This window comes from Oculina patagonica, chromosome 7 (genome assembly GCF_052425735.1).
Source record: "Oculina patagonica isolate OP01 chromosome 7, crgOcupat, whole genome shotgun sequence".
NCBI classification, from domain to species: Eukaryota; Metazoa; Cnidaria; class Anthozoa; order Scleractinia; family Oculinidae; genus Oculina; species Oculina patagonica.
Genome location: NC_135764.1, coordinates 26968761 through 26990263, shown reverse-complemented (window position 1 = coordinate 26990263; position 21503 = coordinate 26968761). Strand labels below are relative to the sequence as shown.

General features: G+C 37.8%; 2 protein-coding genes across 3 annotated transcripts in view; one reads left to right on the top strand and one right to left on the bottom strand.

The window, feature by feature from the left end:
- Positions 1–4190, top strand: part of LOC144660439 (uncharacterized) — a 28734-nt gene extending 24544 nt beyond the window's left edge. For both annotated transcript variants that reach the window (XM_078521056.1, XM_078521057.1), the window contains 4 exons: positions 423–548; positions 1033–2580; positions 3234–3633; positions 4013–4190. In XM_078521056.1, the coding sequence (XP_078377182.1) occupies positions 423–548; positions 1033–2580; positions 3234–3633; positions 4013–4154 (2216 nt within the window). In that variant the 3' untranslated portion in view covers positions 4155–4190. The remainder of the gene's footprint in view (positions 1–422; positions 549–1032; positions 2581–3233; positions 3634–4012) is intronic.
- The window catches only part of LOC144660464 (polypeptide N-acetylgalactosaminyltransferase 13-like), a 142213-nt gene that overhangs the window by 23413 nt on the left and 97297 nt on the right, over positions 1–21503 (bottom strand). The gene's annotated exons all lie outside the window — the stretch shown is intronic.

Here is a 21503-nt window from a genome sequence, read left to right as displayed (position 1 = left end):
CAAAAGACTTATAAGATAAGATGTAAGTTATTTCAAATCGGCCTGAGGAGCTGGCAAACACGAAAGAACCCCTGACGACACAGCAAAATTGTAAGTCCACTTTTTTGCATAAAACGTGCGAATTAATACATCGCAAAATTGTTTTATTCCCGTATAAATCTTTTTCAATTGAGGAATTGGGTGGCAACAAGGATGAAAACATGTTAGCCGAATCCGTCTATGAATATGGCACTGAATATCATTTGAAAGCAATTATCAATTAATACAAGAATTAATGGTCAATCAGACTGTCGATATTTAATCAATTTCAATACCAATTGATTAATTGTTATCGCTCAGGATCGATTTGCAACGCCTGTCATCGATCATATATTTATCGATTGGACACGTAAGGGCGGAATATATAATGTTTGTCTTTTCAGGAGGATTTTACTCTGATGATGTCGGCTACGTGGGAATAAGCTGCAAGAAATGTCCAAATGGTTCTTTTGTATCATTTGACAAAGCACCAGGAACAAGTAAACAAGATTGCAAGTCATGTCCTGAAGGTAACAATGCAAATGTTCCAAATGTTGGTGTTGCTGAAGTAAATGTTTGCAGTTGCCTGTTAGATTTAAACGCGCTTTATCTTTTTTTTTACGAAAAGTTACAGACCTGCAATTAATTTACTCTTATTCGATGACCTTGAAATATTACTAAAACGTATATAGTCTCAACTTTCTCAATGCCTGTATCACTAGGATCAAAAGGGTCCTAAAATTCCATGAATTTTTTCAATGCGCTTTATGTCTTTGGAGAGGAGAAATGAAGAAAATCAAAATTTGATGGAAACCTAAGTAGGAATGCCGCCAAAGAAAATTGCTAAAAAATAAAATAAAATATAATAAATAAAATAAAATAAAAAAATAAATTGACATAAGGGTTGCCGATCGAATTGGAATTTAAGGTGCTACAGTTTGCATGTTTTCTAGTTATTGGTGTGTAAATTTATTTTTTTTAACTCCTGTCTAAGAGATTTATCATTCTCAACAGGAACTGAAACTGACTTCTTTGCTGGATACCGTGCTTGCCAATGCTTGGAAGAATTTTATCGGACCCACATGTTTGAGAAATGTCATAAATGTGTACGAGGACTGAAATGCCAAAACGATTACTTTTCTTTGAAAGCTGGTTTTTGGTGGGAATGGCGGAACAAGTCATACAAAGATCGCTACCGAGATTTCATTGTAAACATCTTGAAGTCTTCACCAGCATTAGATGCTGAAAGTGTGCAATACCAATTTCCAATACCAACCCCTTATAAGTGTCCAGTAGATGAGTCTTGTAAGGGTGGATTAGACTCTCCGTGTGGCAATGGCTACGAGGGTCCACTTTGTCAAGTTTGTAGTTCAGGATACTATAAACAGTTACAAACGTGCATACAGTGTCCAAACAGGAAGTGGATAGTGGGACAGTTGTCGATCATTGCAGCAATCGTATTTATACTAACTGTAGCTTTGTTGTGGACAAGCAAGAAAAGCAAAAAGAAAGGAGGTAATCGTTCTCTAATAGATATGTTTTTTTCCAAACTTAAGATCGTAGTTGGCTTCTATCAGGTCACCAATGGTTTACTTCAAGCTTTCGCGTACATAAAATGGCCAGGCTCCTTACAAGCAGTCGGCAAATATTCAGAAATACTCCAAATGGACTTGCTTCAAATTGCACCTTTGAACTGCCTTTTTTCGCGATTTCGCGTGGATGCTTTTGGAAGTTTGCTTGCGATGATGGCAATAAATGGGGCTATTATCGGCCTTTCTCTTGTCGCTTACAGAGTGCGCAAAATTATAATCCTATGGAATCAAAACCTGCAGAACGATGATAAGTTAAGAAAAATCTCGCAGACAAAAGAGCTCGTGTTCAGAAATTTGTTTTTCTTTTTGTATGTGACTTATCTAAGTACGTGTGCCAAGACAGCTAGTGTTCTACCAATAGCTTGCCAGAAACTTTGTCGTGACGACAAAGAAGAGTTGTGTTACAAGTACATGAAGGCGGATTACAGCATACAATGCCAAGGTAAGCATTACAACCTTTGGCTTATCGTGGCCTACATTTCTACTGCTTATATCGTTGTCCTCCCTGTCTCCTCATTTATCGCCCTTTGGAAAAAACGAAGAGCAATATTAACAACAACAGATGCCAACGCAGGCTCTGGCATGGAAATAATTTCTGCATTGCGTTTTCTTTTTGAAAACTACGAACATCGTGCGTGGTATTGGGAATTGGTTGAAACGTCGCGTAAAGTTATCCTTACGTCTGGCCTAATTCTTGTGGGTCAAGAGAGCAGGTCCTACATTGGCTTGGCATGGGTCATTGCTGGCATGTATGGAATGTTGTTCTCCTGGATCAAACCCATCCAAGACGTGACCGAGAACAGATTAATGGCAACTTCCCTTGCTATTTCCGTTGTTAACCTTGGTATCGGAGCTGTGAGTAGAATTCCAGCAGAAAACCTACCCGCCTCGAACGATACGTACACCGACGCAGTCTTAGTCAACATATTAGTGGTTGGAGCTAATACTTTGGTGATTGGACTACTTGTTGGTATGAAAAAGTCATATTTTCCTTTAGATCGGCCGCGGAATATCAATAGCCATAGATTAGTAAACAATTAGAGACGCATCAAGGGCATGGTGGCCCACAATTGGCGGTCAAAAATTTAACGTTGGTTTGGGCTGCTAAGGGAGTTGTTCTTCCCCATAACGGCATGACAGCTCCTTTTAGTAGCAGCTAAACTTAGCATGTCTGAAAAGTTTCTCCTGGCGTCATTTGGTTGCATTGCTAGCCATATTTATACACATGTATACAAGTTTTTTTTTTAAAATTTTAGACAGTTACTCGAGTTTCACGCATGAAGCGATCATCTGACTGTTTTGTTGGAAGTAACAGAGATTAAATTTAAACGGGAGATTCCAATCAAAAACAAGATCTAATACTTTAATTCGGTTGTCTGAGAATGGACCATTTGATTTCAAACATCGCAAGCACATCCGTCTTAATTACATGTTAGTTGTTTAAGGGACTATGCCATGGATTTTCGAGATTTTCGAACAGCCACAATTTATATTTGAAACTGTTGGAGCGATTTGTGTTCATAGTTAGAAATTTAAAAACGTTTAAAACAGATCTAAAGTGTAAAATTGTCTATAAATTTTCGATCGACTTATCCAAACTTCTTTAATTCTCGTTCATTTCAGTTCAGAACGCTGTGTTCCTTTATCGCTTCCTCAAAGAATGGCGCAAAAATCCACATTGGTCCTTTTCATGCTGTCTGGGTTTGCTTCTTCCTCTTAACGATTTGCAAGGAGAAATACGCGGCTTAGCAGGTGGGAACGTCCTTAAGCACCAGCTCCAAACTGGACAAATTGATAAGCCTACTATTTTCTCTACCGTCAAAAACAGTGGAGCCTTGGATGTCACCTTTGAAGACGGTGAACAAAGTGATAATAACGCAGTTGAGATAGTAGGTGAAAATTGTCTAGAGGCTGAGCACAGCGGAAAAATACGGGAACAAGGGACACAAACAGAACTATGCCTCATTCCTGTTACCGATTTTGTGACAAGGAGGCCCATGACCGACTCAAATGAGAAATCCATGTAAGTACAGGGTGCGAAAGTAGTATTTAGAATAACGTTACAATTATAAGCGCGCTATTAAAGATTTTCTTAAAGATTAAAGACATTTTACCCAAACAACCTTACTTCCAAATTACCATTAATTTTGTTTTCAAAATTTCAAACCAATATTTTAAGCAAAATAACACGGATTGTAACGTGTATGTCTGCCACAAATATAACACAGCAATAACGCGTACGTTAGTATCTAAATTTTATTTTATTTTCTCCCTTTTTTCACAGCACGAGCAGCAGCTCATTCTTTTGTTAGCCGTTGCATGAAAGTGTTTCGTTTTATAACAGGTATCATCTTAAGAAGATATATATTTTCTGTTTAATTTAACGACATTTTTTTTTCAAGGTGTCGGCAGTCCATCCCAGCAGTGGAAAATACTGGTTCCGACAAGGGTGAATGTAGTACTGTAAATGAAGCTGGAAAAGAAGCGGTCAAGTATCATGCGACGAGCCCTTGGTCAAAGAAACGCAAAAATACTGGGCACTGAAAATGCCAAGTTGTTACAAGAACAGTTTGTTAGAGATCATAAAATGCTTTTTTTGTAGTTCGCTGCGATCGTATCTCGCCGAAACGCTTTTTTTATTTAACGTTTTGTTGTTGTTGTTTATGGCTATAAAAATGATTGCAAAAGCACATATTTTAAGTTCAATCTACATTTACCTCATTAACGCCTCATTGGTTTATCCACACCTTCCCGACAAGTAAACCTTATCACCTAAGTACAAACTGCTTCAAGACCCGCAAGCAGCCATTTCTGAGCGTTCCAAACCACACAAAGTCTGTAAGTGTTACACTTAACCAGTTAACGAATTGAGACAGGGGTCTGTAACCGAACAAGAAAGCCAGCAATGGAAGCGTCATCGAATACTTTTAATGAAGAGAGCAACAGACCTTCTAGAAGTAAACTTTGTTGAACAGTATTATAAAAAAATACGAAATCAACCTTACGCCAAGTAATTTCTCTAGACAGCTGGATGAAGCTGCAGATTAGCTTCAGTTAGCGGCTTGTTTGCAAACTTTACATTTGCTGTTGATAACCAACCAGCCCTGAAGGCAAAGTCCACTAGGGTTTATTATTCTTTCTTAGCAATCCATTGATATAATTTTGAGTTTGGGAGTTTGCATTGATAACTTAGTTGAATTCATAAACAATTGCTCTTATTAAGTTGAGCAATTTATTCCAAGAAATTCTTGAAATTGGAAGAATTGCGGCTGTAATTAGATATTCACGAAAAACGCGTACAAATGGATTATAGACAACAATCAGATTTCTCACGAATTGAAGAGTTTGCGAATGTATTAGCATTTCGTCTTCAAGTCGAAAAGCTTTTCACTTTTGCACCTTCATTCTTCCTCTATAAAAAAACCATATATGTATATAGATCACACATTAACATCATGTTACTAGTGTAATTTTGCATTAATATCGTCAATATCGATTTTACCTTTTTAATACTTGTTCGTATGTTCATAGTTGCTATATAGTTTTGTAGTTTTTTTTTAATTTGGCCTTGGCCGGGGACGATGTTTAACAGTCTAAGAACAGGGACATACTGAGGAGCCAATACATTTTCTAGTCCATTAGTAGCCAAGGTTTTAATGTGCTTTAAAAACATAAATAAACAATTTTGTAAAAAGAACGAAATTTAAAGAAAGTCCAAGACCATTTAAGTGGAACTGAAGAAGTAATTCAGAAAGAAAAACCTGTACTCAAAAATGTCTAAAATTTAGCTTTTGAGTTGATGACCCTTCGAGGTTGTAGTTAGTTGAAAACCTGCCAATAAAAAGAAGAAAAAAAAACAGTTGAACAGCCGTCGAACCTCAGGCTTGTTATCTTTTATGAAACTATTCCTTTTAGTACTTCAACACAATTGAATGTTACAGGTAAAGCCATGAGTTTAAAATATAATAAGTGTGCCAGGAAAATACAGACAAGGAAAGCACTGTTATAACTCTGAACACCCATAGAATGAAAAATAAAAAAATCAGGAAAATTTAAAATATCTATATATGAAGAGGTTTTATTTAGATTTCTCAGACAACGTCCAGACTACGTCGATTTCTTCTGACCTGGAATAGATGACTTCTTCCAAATTCCAACTCCCGACCTGCCGCTATCTGGTTCGTCGTTTTCGCTTTCCTCTGTTGTTGTTGTTGTTGTTGTTGTTGTTACTATTTAAGTTTTTGAAATAGGGATATTATTCGTCGCTTGGCACATTGGGTGTGCATATTTTTTTACACCACCAACGACGCTATAAACATGAAACTTCGATCAAGTTTTATTCAAACTTGTGAACATGTATGCGAAGCAACTTTATGAACATGAAACCCCGATTAAGTTTTATTCAAACTTGTGAACCCACGCTTTTAACATTAAGTTTAATTCAGACTTGCGAACATGCGAAGCGACGCTATGAACATGAAACTTCGATCAAGTTTTATTTTCTTTATAAAAAGTAACGGACTGCCGTCGCTTGTGTTTGACATTATTTTCCCTCTAGCCCCTACAAAGTAATAAAATGTCATTGACGAGAATTTGCCGATCATATCCGAACCGTAGTCGAACACAATTTCCGAAAGCACAAGAGAATCTCAAAAACAAAAGCGCTTTTGTCTTCCAAAAATGCAACCATAACAATAGGCAAAGTTTGATACGTCCAGCACTAGACTGACTTGATTGAATGGTATTTTTGAAGTGTTACTTTGCGACTTTGAAATTCTGTATTAATTAACATTGATGATTTGTACAATGTGCTTTATAATGGCTTAGGTTAGTTTTGCCTAAATAACCTTTTCAATATTGGATAATTTTCACAATAGTTTTGAAATGTTTCACGATATTTTGCATTGTATAATGGTAGCTTTGGCTATTTTCCTATTTCGCTATTTCGTGTACTTTCTAAATGCGCTTTTTTATAGTCTGTTACTCTTTAGACATGTGCGTTTTGTAGGTTTAGCATCACTGACAATTCTAAATCAAAGAAGGGGTATGTCGAAGACCCGAATATTTACCGAGAATATTCGTTTTCATCACATCTGCCAAACTTAATTCTTGGATACCTTTCCTGACGCCCATAGATTTCGTGAGCATGTGAACATTCTCATTTAAGTAACGAACCATTGCAGTAGTTAGTCTGACGCAGCTGAAGAGAATAAAAAAGTTAGACGGAGGATTTGCTTTAGAGTCCTGGTTACCTCTCGAGAAGCTATTTCCCCAAAGACTGTCTAAAAAGCTTGGTGGAGAATTCCTGATTGAGAAGATCACTTGTAAAGGAGATAAGCTTGTAAGTGAACAATGACTTTTGTGATGTTCTAGGCTCCTTTCCGTAGCAAGCTCAGTCAGGAAATGTAGCGTTTGTAGTGTACGTTTCCCACAGACTACTAATGCTTTTTTTAAGTTGAATTACTTCCGAATCAAGTCCATAACATGAACAAATTGTATTTTTGTTTTATGTTTTGTTTATAAATCAATTTAACTTTCACTTGCGGAGTTGGGCTTTTCACAAAGAATATACAAACGTTTTTTTTTTTGTGATTTCTAGAAGAAAAGCTCGAGTACTGGCCGAGCCAATTGAAGCTCGGCAGGCTTCTGCATCACGGCCTTATGCGCCTACTGGCGCGAAAAGACTTGAGGATGATGATGATGATGAGGCTTCTGCATTAGGTGGGTTTCCTGAACAACCAAATTGGCTTCGCGGGGCACGTCCTCAGATATAGAGAAATACAATCTTTAAGTCTAACAACAGTAATATCCCTCAGTGGACCCGGAAGTGTGAATCATAACTGCATTCTAACAGTTTCTTGAGGATGTCACCAAATTACCGCCGAGACCAGAGTCTCTAAAACCATGACTTATCCCGACCAAAGAAGGTCCACCACCATACATTGCGTCCAAGAGATCCAGGAGTTCACCTTTACGAGACTGCTTCGCGTATATGGTTTTTTAGACCTTTTGTGTTGGTAACAATTCTTCATTTCAACGACATCTGGTACGATTCTCACAAACACTTATATTTTGGGGTATCACACCATTAGCCATCTACAATTTTCCGTGCAACGTTAGTTTTACTGAGATGAAAACGAGCGTTAAATGGGATCCAACCAAGAGTGACATGGGTACCCTGCAGCTTCATCGCAGCTTCATCATGAATCACTTGCAATTCATCCACGTGTTGTCTTAAACCGTACTGTCATGAACGACTTTGAAGAAATGTTTATCTATTACGACAGGCAGCTTAGTTCAACAATAGAGAAGGCAGATGATATGATTAGCCAGATTGAAGTCACCACTAAAACCACCCTCACTGGTTACATTGCTAATGTGGCGCTTGGTTTGTCAGCCATTAATTTCATCCTATGTTGTGTTGCCTGCCAGTGTATTCTTAAGATATTGCAGCGCCGTTTTCAGAAAGTAACAGAAAAGCAAATTCCTCTTCAAACTGTGGCCATTAATCCTCGCCAGCAAGAAATCTACAAGCGTGGTGATAAACCCAAGCCTATCAGTCAGGAAAATCAACATCAGTCAGAGCGTCAAGGCCATCACCGAGGGAAAAAGATCTTAAAAGGAACTTTGTGAAAAATTGATGAACACTGAACTTTGTTGATCACTGATATGAATGACGTAATTAGTGTTGTAGCTCTTAACTTTTCTAGGCAGATTGATGAAGTTGCAGCTATTCATTTAGCTTCAGTTGGTGGTCTTTTTGCTACTTTTAAATGTCAAGTTAATGGTTGTCGCTCAAGGCAAATGATACCTGTTTTTCATGAAGATCACCCATTTTTATGGCAAACTTTAGATTTATTTTTAGGATTGTTTTCTAGTTTTGGTCGTTGGTAGTTTGGGAGGTTGACAATGTGGTTGAATTTGTACAGATCTGTAGTTACTTTATGATACACAAACGTTTTCTCAATGATTTTTTTCGTGCTACCTTTCCGAGGGATTATTGTCATTTATTTCGGGAAAATAATTTTTGTGAGGTGTTGTTTACCTTAAGAGAGAGAGGAGCCTTTATTTAAATAGGGTTACTCCGTCAGCTTTACAATAAAAACTGTTATCCTTAGAGGCCCTAGTAAAAAGTAAAAATTAAAAAGTCGCTAAAGGACTTATAATGTACCTAAAATGGAAGTTAAAAGATTAAAATATATAAGAGATACTAAGATATAAGCTAACATTATGTTACATTTGTATAAAATCGAAAAATTTAAAAATTTCATATTATTTTAAAGTTATCTGGTTATCTTTGCCTTGCGCGAAACCTCATACATTTCGCATCTCAAGAGTTTGAGGGAATTTTTGTTTTTCAAGACTTAATGGCAGCTTTGAGTGCGTTTAGTTTTCCACGTATGGTTGAACAGCGTTACTCTGAGATTGAAGATGTTTGATTGTTTTCGTTACTCTTTTCACTTGTTATTTCAGTAATTATCGATATGATCGCAAAGTGGACCTGTGTTTTGTGTAACTCCCTGACAAGCTCAACAAAGTACCCCATACAGTGGATGTGTTTACCATGTGACCACATCCTTTGTTTGTCATGTTTCAAACGGAAGAAGAGTGGGCTACAACGTCTTGTTATGTGCCCTAGCTGTGGCCTTGAAACCCCACGGGGAATTTCACTTTATGAGTGGTTAATCACAACTCAAGTCGCGGCAGCCGACGAGGAGTAGAGAAATGAACTAGACGAGTTGGACTGATGTTGTAGAATTTCCTCATTTTTAATACCAATTTTTTTATCAATAACACTATATACTTTTTTTTATCGTTTTTCATCTTTTTGGCATCGGGGACGATGCTTTGTTGACGAAGGGGGGCATGTTGTGAAGCTTAATAGTTGTTTTTAGAATTTAGTTGTCTTTATTCTCTGTCGGTTATGTGTCATTTTGCTGCTTCCGTTCAAGTCTTGATTGTAAGGGCCTGATTGCCCACACCAATGTTTTACGCTGTTTATCTTAGTTTATTGAGGGCCCTTATCGCTAAGCTTTAGTCTTTCCCCGTGGTCATGTTTGGGTTAGTGCCTGGAAGCTTTGGTTATTTTGTTATTTAAGTTTAAAGCCCAAGGTTGTTCAAGGTCTATCTCACACTAAGAGTTTCTAACTTTAGGTTGTGTTGGTTATCTTGTCAAGTGTTTGTATTTGAAGGTTCCATTCCCACGGTAGAAGAACTTGAAATCATCTACTGATCTTAATTTGGAACCTCCGTAAAGGTTCATGTTTTGGTCTAGTTTTCGAACGTCTTGATTTATCATTGGCCGTTTACTCTTTATTTTGGTTTTTCGTGTAGGTTTGTTTGTATTTGTTTTCTTAAGTCGGTCCTGGGAATGTCTCAAGTTTTCCAAGGTCAGAGAGTTTTTGAACCCAAACATGTCTACATTTTACCTATATTAGAAGGGCTAGTTTTTGGCTTAAGTTAGTTGTGCATAGCTGTACTATAGAAGCAGACGAAGATTAAAGTTCTGAAGACGGACAGAGTCTTGTCACCTCCTTCAGCTCCCGAGTTATTTCCCCGATAAAGCAGTCCCACAAAAGAAGCTAAGAGACAGAAGTAAAGAAGAAGTCATTTAAAGTGAAAAAAGAAGGACTTATGAGTAAGCAAGTATGACAGCTCACGAACTAGACCTACGAGTACAGGTTGCAGGTACAGTTATGTAAAACACGTGCAAGTAAGCACTTAGAAGAAAGGAAAATGAAAGTGAAGACCTTAAAAAGAAGTTAAGAGACAGAAGAAAAGACGAAACAATTTTAAAGCTACCGTGCAAGTCAAATGATGTAAGGGCCTGATTGCAAAAGCAACCCAAAACACCCAGGAACAAACAGACTTATAGAAAGGTTCAACTTTAAGGAACTTGAAAGGATCTGAAAGGACTTGAAGTTGAAAGAGAAAGAACTCAAAAGTTAATTAATTTCTCTCGCCGTTTGGATGTGCACGCGGCTGCTTATTTAGCTTTCATTAGCGGTTTTTTTTTTGCAAACTTCAAATTCGAAAATGATAGAATGCCTGCAAGACAGTCAACAACTTTCACGATCAATAGCCCCTTCTAGTTTTCATTTCCTTACCTCCATTTCACGAAATTTATATGAGATATTATTTTTATTTCACTTATTGGAATGAATTCCATACAACAATTACCAAAGTGGAAAGGCATTCCTTGCGTAGCCGCCAACCAACACCGGCCAGTTAGTCTGTATACCAATACAAACAAGCAAGCAGTTATAAGAAAGGAAGTTGAAAGTCAAGATATTAAAAAGAAGGTAAGAGACAGAAGTAAAGACGAAACCATTTCACTTGTGAGTAAGCAAGTATGACAGCTCACGACTTAGAGCTGGTTGTAGGCACGGTTATGTATAACAGGAAGAAACCAGACGAAGAAAGTAGCGAATTTAAAAAATCTAGGAGAGAAAGAAGAGAAATAATTAGTCAAATTTTAAAACATCAATGAGTTTTCTTTGTTGATTTTTGGTTGTTTTCGATGAAATCTTCAACGAGATATCCGGTCGACTGGATGTGTTTGCCATGCGACCACATAATTTGTCTTTTGTGCTTTTGCGAGCACAAAGCCGCCCTTCATAATACGTACCAGTGGTCCAGCCATGGAAAAGGAGAGCCGGACATATTTTATTTAGACGAGCTCGATTAAACCTTGATTTAACTTTGTCATCATGAACATTTTGAACAGTAGTAAGTTGTATGATATGTTTTACAATATCTCAGGTTACTGTTGTTTATATAACCTTTTTGATATTCGATATTTTCCACAATATTTTCACAGTATTTTTCCTCTCAATTAATTTTTCACAGACAATAAATGATTTTGGTGTTTTCTTTTAATTTTAACTGTTTTTTTTTTTTCTTATTTCATAGCGTACCATTATACCTTTTTATATAGTATATATTTGTGCCGTACCTTGGGACCAGCGCACAAGGACGGAACACCAAAGGAGCAAAAGCATGGAGGCCAAAGCGCGAGACTCCAAGAGCACCTCAAGCGCGGAAGCCCTTGAACACCACTGAACCACAGGAAAATCTTGAGTGATAAATTGATGGCTTATAACATACAAGCCGAAGAATGCGTCCAGATAAACAAAAACGTCCATAAGGAAGTCGAAAACTAATAGGACCAGCTAAACGAAAACGTTCATGAAGAATATGTCAACGAATACAAACGTTCATGAAGAAGACGATGCTAATTATGATACTTATCACTACAATGCGCAAGAGTCTTACTCCTTTACAGCAGGTAGCGAGGAACCTGCCCCACCTAAGATTTCTAGCATATGTGATATCTGCATGGACAGACCGAAAGACGCGACCTTGGTATGCGGACACAGGTATTGCTATCAGTGCACGCTGCAGATGCGACTTGATGAACGCGTTTGTGCAATTTGTAGAAGATGCACTGTCTCCGTAATCAAAATGTACAACTGAATTTACACGTGTTTGTTACAAACTGAGCTTCGCTCGTCTTGATCATTTAACAAGAGAAGAATATTATTGAAGGCATGTCACGGTCTGTCCTCGCTCCACCTTCCAAGGAGTAGCATCACGACACATATTCCCATTGTTCCAAACCAGTCCGAAGGCAATCCAAAACCAACAGGAACAAACAGACTTAAAGAGAAATACAACTTCAAGGAACATGAAACTTTAAATTGAAAGAGAAAGAACTTGGTTGAATTTTTTGCTTTATTGAATTGTTTATTATGTATTGTATAATTACTTTAACATTGATAAATTCTTCCCGTCATTTAGATGAGCAGGCAGCTGCTAACTTAGCATTGGCTGAAGTAGGCTTTTTTGCCAACCATTCGAAGATGATAGGAAGCCCGCAAGGCAGTCATCCACTTTTAAAATTAATAGACCCTTTTTTGTGGCAAACTTTTGATCTGCTTTTAGGATATTTTGCGCCATAGATTGGGAAATCGACAATGTTATCGAATTTGTCAACATTTTTATTTTTCATGGTCAACGAATGGTTCGTCAGGGAAGTTCTTCGTTTTCCAGTTGATTATATAAATGTGTTTAGAGAATTCTCCTTGCGAGTTTATATTTACCATTGTACTTTTGTGCCGTCCCTTGGGACCACCGCACAAGGACGGAACACCAAAAGAGCAAAAGCATGGAGGCCAAAGCGCGAGACTCAAGAGGACCTCAAGCGCGGAAGCCCTTGAACACCACTAAGAAAGTAACGATGGATCTGAACCACATGCAAATCGCCAGAGATGAATTGATGGCTTATAACTTACAAGCCGACAATACGCCCAGATAAACAAAAACCTCGATAAGGAAGTTGTCAACTAATACGACCAGCTAAACAAAAGCGTTCATGAAGAATATGCCAACGAATATTACCAGCTAAAGGAAAACGTTCATGAAGAAGAAGATGCTTATAATAATAGTTATCATTTCAATGCGCAAGAGTCTTACTCCTTTACAGCAGGTGACGAGGAACTACCCAAACTAAGATTTCCAGCACGTGTGATATCTGCATGGACAGACCGAAAGACGCGACCTTGGTATTCGGACACAGGTATTGCTATCAGTGCGCGCTGCAGATACGACTTGATGAACGCGTTTGTGCAATTTGTAGAAGATGCACTGTCTTTGTAATCAAAACGTACAACTGAATTTACACGTGCTCGTTACAAACTGAGCTTCCCTCGTCCAGATCATTTTATGAGAGAGGATTATTACTGAAGGCATGTCACGGTCGGTTCTCGCTCCACCTTCCAAGGAGAAGCATCATTACATTTATTCCAATTGTTCCAAACCAGTCCGAAGGCAATCCAAAACCATCAGGAACCAACAGACTTAAAGAGAAGTACAACTTCAAGGAACTTGAAACAATTTGAAATAATTTTAACTTGAAAGAGAAAGAAATTGAAAAAGTACACTAATTGATTGAACTTATTACTTAATTAATTTGTTTATTATGTACTTTAAAATAAATCTAACATTGATTAATTTTTCCCGCCATAAAGATGAAGCTGCTAACTTAGCTTTAGCTGAAGTAGGCTTTTTTGCCAACCATTCGAAGATGAAAGGACGCCCGCAAAGCAGTCATCTACTTTTAAAATCAATAGCCCTATTTTCCTTGCAAAATTTTGATCTGCTTTTAGGATATTGGACGCTCCAAAGGTTGGGAGATCGACAATGTTGTCGAATTTCTCAACATTTGTTTTTTTTATGGTCAACGAACGGTTCGTCATGGACGTTCTTTGTTTTCCAGTTGATTATATTAATGTGTTTAGAGAATTCTCCTGGTGAGATAATATCAAGTCACCAATTAATTTATATAATTAATTTAACATTAATTATTTTTCCCACCATTTAGTTGAGCAGGCAGTTACTAATTTAGCTTTGGCTGAAGTTGGCTTTTTTGCCAACCATTCGAAAATGATAGGACGCCTACAAGGCAGTCAGCCACTTTTAAGATCAATAGAATCTTTTCGTGACAAATTTTTGATTTGTTTTGTGAATTGTTACGGCTATTGGACGGGGCATAGATTGGGAGAGCGACAATGTTGTCGAGTTTGTCAACATAGGAGCGACTTTGCTATGTGGTCACAGGTATTGCTATCGATGGGCGCTGCAGATACGAGTTAATGAACACGTTTGTGCAGTTTGTAGAATATGCACTGTCTTTGTTATAAAAACGTACAACTGAATTTAATTTAATTTGTACAGATATTTAGTTATTTTATGGTAGGCAAACGTTTTCTCAGTGGTTTGTTTCGAGCTTCTTTTCCGAAGGATTATTGTCATTTATTTAGGGAACATCATTTATGTGAAGTGCTGTTTACCTTAAAGATATCTGGTTATCTTTGCCTTGCGTGAATTTAAGGAAGTTTCTGTATTTGAAGACTTAATGGCAGCTTTGAGTGCGTTTAACTTTCGACATATGGTTAAACAGCGTTACTCTGAGCTTGCAGACAGTTAATTGTTTACGTTACTGTTTTCCTTGTTATTTCAGTAACATGGATATGGTTGGTAAGTGGACATGTATTTATTGTCACTCTATGAAGAGTCCAACTGCGTTTCCCATTGACTGGATGTGCCTCCCGTGTAATCATATCCTTTGGATGTTTAAGCTGCTTCCAGCAGACGAAAAAGCTCCTGGGAGATTCCTATCAGTGCCCTTACAGTGCCGTGCTATCTCAGCCCTCGCTCCATTTATGATTGGCGCGCTTGGTTTTTTTGTTTTGTGGGGTTGGTGGGGTTCGCTTGGGTTTTCCCCCACCCATCATCCCCCCCCCCCCTGTTTTCCCCCCTTACCGCCTCAACGTCCGGCCAATCGGCGCCTGGGGACGAGGCAGAGATTGGCGCGTAACAGCGCAACTCGCGGCCCAGCAAGAGGAATATCGGAACGAATTAAACGAACTGGATTCGTTTAGATGAATTATAAATAATTATTTTGTAATGTTTGAACTTAACTTTGGGATTATTGAACAGTGGTTGTTTGTATAATAAATGTTTTTGATATCTTAGGTTAGTTTTTTTATATATAACTTTTCCAATATTTGATATTTTTTGTATGATTTTTCATAATATTTTTTGTGTTTTTTTTTTTTTGGATAATATCTTACATTCATTTTGGTAGTTTTTCGCTAATTGCCATTTCGCCATTTCCATCAAATTTACCCTTTTTTCATTAATTTGAATGAATTTTAAGTATGAATTTTAAGGCTGTATGACCTTTATCAATTTCCTTTCCGTGCGAGACTCCAAATGCACAACGAGCGCGGAAGCCCTTGAACACCAGTAAGAAAGTAGCGATGGATCTGAACCACATGCAAATCGCGAGTGGCGAATTGATCGCTAATAACTTACAAGCTGATGAATACGCCCAGATAAACGAAAACGTCCATGAGGAATTTGCCAACGAATACAACCAGCTAAACAAAACCGTTTATAAAGAAGAAGTTTAAAATTAATAATAGTTATCACTATGATGCGCAAGAGTCTTACTCCTCTACAGCAGGTAGCGAGGAACCTGCCCCACCTAAGATTTCCAGCTAATCTAGCAAAGCAGTCAACCACTTTAAAAATCAATTGGCCCGTTCCATGGAAAACTTTGGATCTGTTTAAAGGATATTTAACGGGTATTGACACGCGCCATAAATTGGGAGATCGACAATGTTGTCGATTTTTTATGGTCATCGAGCGGTTTCTCAGGGATGCTCTTCGTTTTCCAGTAACAAGCCGACGAATACGCCCAGATAAACAAAAGCGTTCATAAGAAGTAACCAACTACTGCAACCAGCTAAACGAAAACGTTCAGGAAGAAGATGCTTTTAATGATACCTATCAAGAGTCTTACCCCTCTACAGCAGGTAGCGAGGAACCTGTCCCACCTAAGATTTCCAGCTCATGTGATATCTGCATGGACAGACCGAGAGACGCGACCTTGGTATGCGGACACAGGTATTGCTATCAGTGCGCGCTGCAGATGCGACTTGACGAACGCGTTTGTGCAATTTGTAGAAGATGCACTGTGTCTGTAATCAAAACGTACAACTTAATTTACACGTGCTCGTTAGACACTGAGCTTCGCTCGTCCTGATCATTTTAAAGTATTTTTCCTTTCAAGTTAGTTTTCATAGACAATAATTGGTTTTGGTGTGTTCTTTTGGTGTGTTCATTTGTTTTATTTCATAGTGTATCATTATATTGATATAGTATATATTTTTTTTTCCCTCGTGGGGGGCGCGCCCAGAGGGGGGGAAAAAAAAGAAAAAAAAAAAAGGGGGGAAAGGGGGAGACACCAAAAAAACCCCAAGGGGGGAAGCCCTTGTACACCACCATGAAAGTAACGATGGATCTGAACCACGTGCAAATCTTGTGTGATAAATTGATCGATTATAACATACAAGCAGAAGAATACGCCCAGACAAAAAAAATAGAAAAAAATAGGAACGAACTAGACGAGCTGAATTAGTTAAGATGGATCAGAAATGATTAACTTTTGAGCTTAACTTTGTGATTGTGAACATTATTGAACAACGGTAGTTTGCATAATATGTTTTACGATATCTTATATTAGTTTTGTTGATAGAATTATTTGATATTTTCTATTTTCTATAATATTTTCAAGGTATGTTTTCGTAGTTTCAACTTAAGTTTTATTCGTTTTCTCTTAATATCAAGTTTTTCATCGTTTTCTTATTGTACAGCTTTTGTTTTATTTTCTATATTTTTGGCATCGAGGACGATGCTTTAGCTAAGAACAGGGATGTTGTGAAACAAGAGTTGTTTTTTAGTTATTTTTTATTCTTTGTCTTTCGATGTAAGGGCCTGATTGCCCACACCGATGTTTAAAGTTATTTATCTTAGTTTATTAAGTGCCCTTATCGCTGTAGTCTTCGTCAGTAGACATGTTTGGATAAGTGCATCGACGCTTTGGTTTCCTTGCATAAGGTTCGTTTTTGGATACATTTATGTTTTAAGAAAAACGTACATGTATTTCCGTAATACTTTACGTACAAGTGAGCAGTAAAAAGAAAGAAAGCTGAAAGACAGCTAAGAGGCAGACGTGAAAAACAAACCATTTAAAAGAAAGAATCATGACTTGTGATACATTAGTATCGCAGCTCAGGAGCTAAAGGTACAGGTTGCAGGTACAGTTATAAAAATATAACAGAAAGAAGCAGACGAATAAAGCAACGAAATTGAAAAATCAAGGTGAGAAAGAAGAGAAACAATTAGCAAAAAATGGATGAGTTTACTTTGCATTTTTTAGACAACGTCCAGAATATATGTCGATTTCTTCTGTCTTGGACATGCAGGATGATTCGTTTTCCAATCAAGCTTCAAATCTGTCGGCTTGGTTTCTTGCAAAACAAACTGAACCACTACATCTTCGACTTGCGTTAGCAGACACTTCTGGTCATTTTTTCTCTTCTTTTGTGTCAATTTGTTGCTTGGGTACATCATAAAAAGCGTTTCGTGAACTGTCATTGGGCGAACATATCAATCCTCACACACAACAGCAGATTAGGCCATTCGTGCATGCTTTTTCTTAACGAAGGGAACAGGTAGTCAGTATTTTCGCATTTTAGAGGCATGATGAAGTATATCTTCTGTTAAGTTTTGATCCCATCAAAATTAATCGTACTGTGATTTAATGAGTTATTTCAGCGTTATATATGATAGTCAACTTAGTTCAACGATACAGGGAGAAGATAGTCTGGTCAACAAAATAGAAAAAAAAACGGAAAACACCTTCGCCGAGTACGTTGCTTTCACTGCCCTCGGACTTTCGGTGATGAACTTGATTATTTTCTGCAGAATGGTTAGGTTCTCTGGCCATCGTTCCCAGCAAAGCATGTCCTTGTTCAACCTTCCAAGGAAAAGCATCACCACATTTGTTCTCAGTGTTCAAAACGAGTCCGAAGGCAAGAGCAACCCCAAACCACCAAGAACAAACAAACTCAAAGAGAAGTACAACTTCAAGGAAAGAAATTTAAATTGAAAGAGAAAGAGTTGAAAGAGTAGACCAATTGGTTGAACTTTTTGCTTTATTGAATTGTTTATTATGTATTATATGATTACTCTAACATTAATGAGATTTTCCCGTCGTTTAGATGAGCACGCAGCTGCTAATTGAGCTTTGGTTGGAGTAGACTATTTGCCAACCATTCAACAATGATGGAATGCCTGAAAGGCAGTCAACCTCTTTTAAAATCAATTGGCCCTTTTCATGGCAAACTTTGGATCTGTTTAAAGGATATTTTACGGTTATTGACACGCGCCATGAATTGGAAGATAGACAATGTTGTCGATTTTTATGCTCTTCGTTTTCCAGTTACAACCCGACGAACACGCCCAGATAAAGAAAAACGATTATAAGAAGTTACCAACTAATACAACCAGCTAAACGAAAACGTTCAGGAAGAAGATGCTTTTGATGATACCTATCAAGAGTCTTACCCCTCTACAGCAGGTAGCGAGGAACCTGTCCCACCTAAGATTTCCAGCTAATGTGATATCTGCATGGACAGACCGAAAGACGCGACCTTGGTATGCGGCCATAGGTATTGCTATCAGTGCGCACTGCAGATGCGACTTGACGAACGCGTTTGTGCAATTTGTAGAAGATGCACTGTGTCTGTAATCAAAACGTACAACTTAATTTACACGTGCTCGTTAGACACTGAGCTTCGCTCGTCCTGATCATTTTAAAGTATTTTTCCTTTCAAGTTAATTTTCATAGACAATAATTGGTTTTGGTGTGTTCTTTTGGTGTGTTCATTTGTTTTATTTCATAGTGTATCATTATATTGATATAGTATATATCTATGTTCCGTACCTTGGGACCAGCGCACAAGGACGGAGCAACAAAGGAGCAAAAGCATGGAGGCTAAAGCGCGAGACTCCAAAAGCACCTCAAGCGCGGAAGCCCTTGTACACCACCATGAAAGTAACGATGGATCTGAACCACGTGCAAATCTTGTGTGATAAATTGATCGATTATAACATACAAGCAGAAGAATACGCCCAGACAAAATAAATAGAAAAAAAATAGGAACGAACTAGACGAGCTGAATTAGTTAAGATGGATCAGAAATGATTAACTTTTGAGCTTAACTTTGTGATTGTGAACATTATTGAACAACGGTAGTTTGCATAATATGTTTTACGATATCTTATATTAGTTTTGTTGATAGAATTATTTGATATTTTCTATTTTCTATAATATTTTCAAGGTATGTTTTCGTAGTTTCAACTTAAGTTTTATTCGTTTTCTCTTAATATCAAGTTTTTCATCGTTTTCTTATTGTACAGCTTTTGTTTTATTTTCTATATTTTTGGCATCGAGGACGATGCTTTAGCTAAGAACAGGGATGTTGTGAAACAAGAGTTGTTTTTTAGTTATTTTTTATTCTTTGTCTTTCGATGTAAGGGCCTGATTGCCCACACCGATGTTTAAAGTTATTTATCTTAGTTTATTAAGTGCCCTCATCGCTGTAGTCTTCGTCAGTAGACATGTTTGGATAAGTGCATCGACGCTTTGGTTTCCTTGCATAAGGTTCGTTTTTGGAAACATTTATGTTTTAAGAAAAACGTACATGTATTTCCGTAATACTTTACGTACAAGTGAGCAGTAAAAAGAAAGAAAGCTGAAAGACAGCTAAGAGGCAGACGTGAAAAGCAAACCATTTAAAAGAAAGAATCATGACTTGTGATACATTAGTATCGCAGCTCAGGAGCTAAAGGTACAGGTTGCAGGTACAGTTATAAAAATATAACAGAAAGAAGCAGACGAATAAAGCAACGAAATTGAAAAATCAAGGTGAGAAAGAAGAGAAACAATTAGCAAAAAATGGATGAGTTTACTTTGCATTTTTTAGACAACGTCCAGAATATATGTCGATTTCTTCTGTCTTGGACATGCAGGATGATTCGTTTTCCAATTAAGCTTCAAATCTGTCGGCTTGGTTTCTTGCAAAACAAACTGAACCACTACATCTTCGACTTGCGTTAGCAGACACTTCTGGTCATTTTTTCTCTTCTTTTGTGTCAATTTGTTGCTTGGGTACATCATAAAAAGCGTTTCGTGAACTGTCATTGGGCGAACATATCAATCCTCACACACAACAGCAGATTAGGCCATTCGTGCATGCTTTTTCTTAACGAAGGGAACAGGTAGTCAGTATTTTCGCATTTTAGAGGCATGATGAAGTATATCTTCTGTTAAGTTTTGATCCCATCAAAATTAATCGTACTGTGATTTAATGAGTTATTTCAGCGTTATATATGATAGTCAACTTAGTTCAACGATACAGGGAGAAGATAGTCTGGTCAACAAAATAGAAAAAAAAACGGAAAACACCTTCGCCGAGTACGTTGCTTTCACTGCCCTCGGACTTTCGGTGATGAACTTGATTATTTTCTGCAGAATGGTTAGGTTCTCTGGCCATCGTTCCCAGCAAAGCGTGTCCTTGTTCAACCTTCCAAGGAAAAGCATCACCACATTTGTTCTCAGTGTTCAAAACGAGTCCGAAGGCAAGAGCGACCCCAAACCACCAAGAACAAACAAACTCAAAGAGAAGTACAACTTCAAGGAAAGAAATTTAAATTGAAAGAGAAAGAGTTGAAAGAGTAGACCAATTGGTTGAACTTTTTGCTTTATTGAATTGTTTATTATGTATTATATAATTACTCTAACATTAATGAGATTCTCCCGTCGTTTAGATGAGCACGCAGCTGCTAATTGAGCTTTGGTTGAAGTAGACTATTTGCCAACCATTCAAAAATGATAGGATGCCTGCAAGGCAGTCAACCACTTTAAAAATCAATTGGCTCTTTTCACGGCAAACTTTGGATCTGTTTAAAGGATATTTTACGGGTATTGACACGCGCCATGAATTGGGAGATCGACAATGTTGTCGATTTTTTATGGTCATCGAGCGGTTTCTCAGGGACGCTCTTCGTTTTCCAGTTACAAGCCGACGAATACGCCCAGATAAACAAAAACGTTCATAAGAAGTTACCAACTACTGCAACCAGCTAAACGAAAACGTTCAGGAAGAAGATGCTTTTAATGATACCTATCAAGAGTCTTACCCCTCTACAGCAGGTAGCGAGGAACCTGTCCCACCTAAGATTTCCAGCACGTGTGATATCTGCATGGACAGACCGAAAGACGCGACCTTGGTATGCGGACACAGGTATTGCTATCAGTGCGCGCTGCAGATGCGACTTGACGAACGCGTTTGTGCAATTTGTAGAAGATGCACTGTGTCTGTAATCAAAACGTACAACTTAATTTACACGTGCTCGTTAGACACTGAGCTTCGCTCGTCTTGATCATTTTAAGTATTTTTCCTTTCAAGTTAGTTTTCT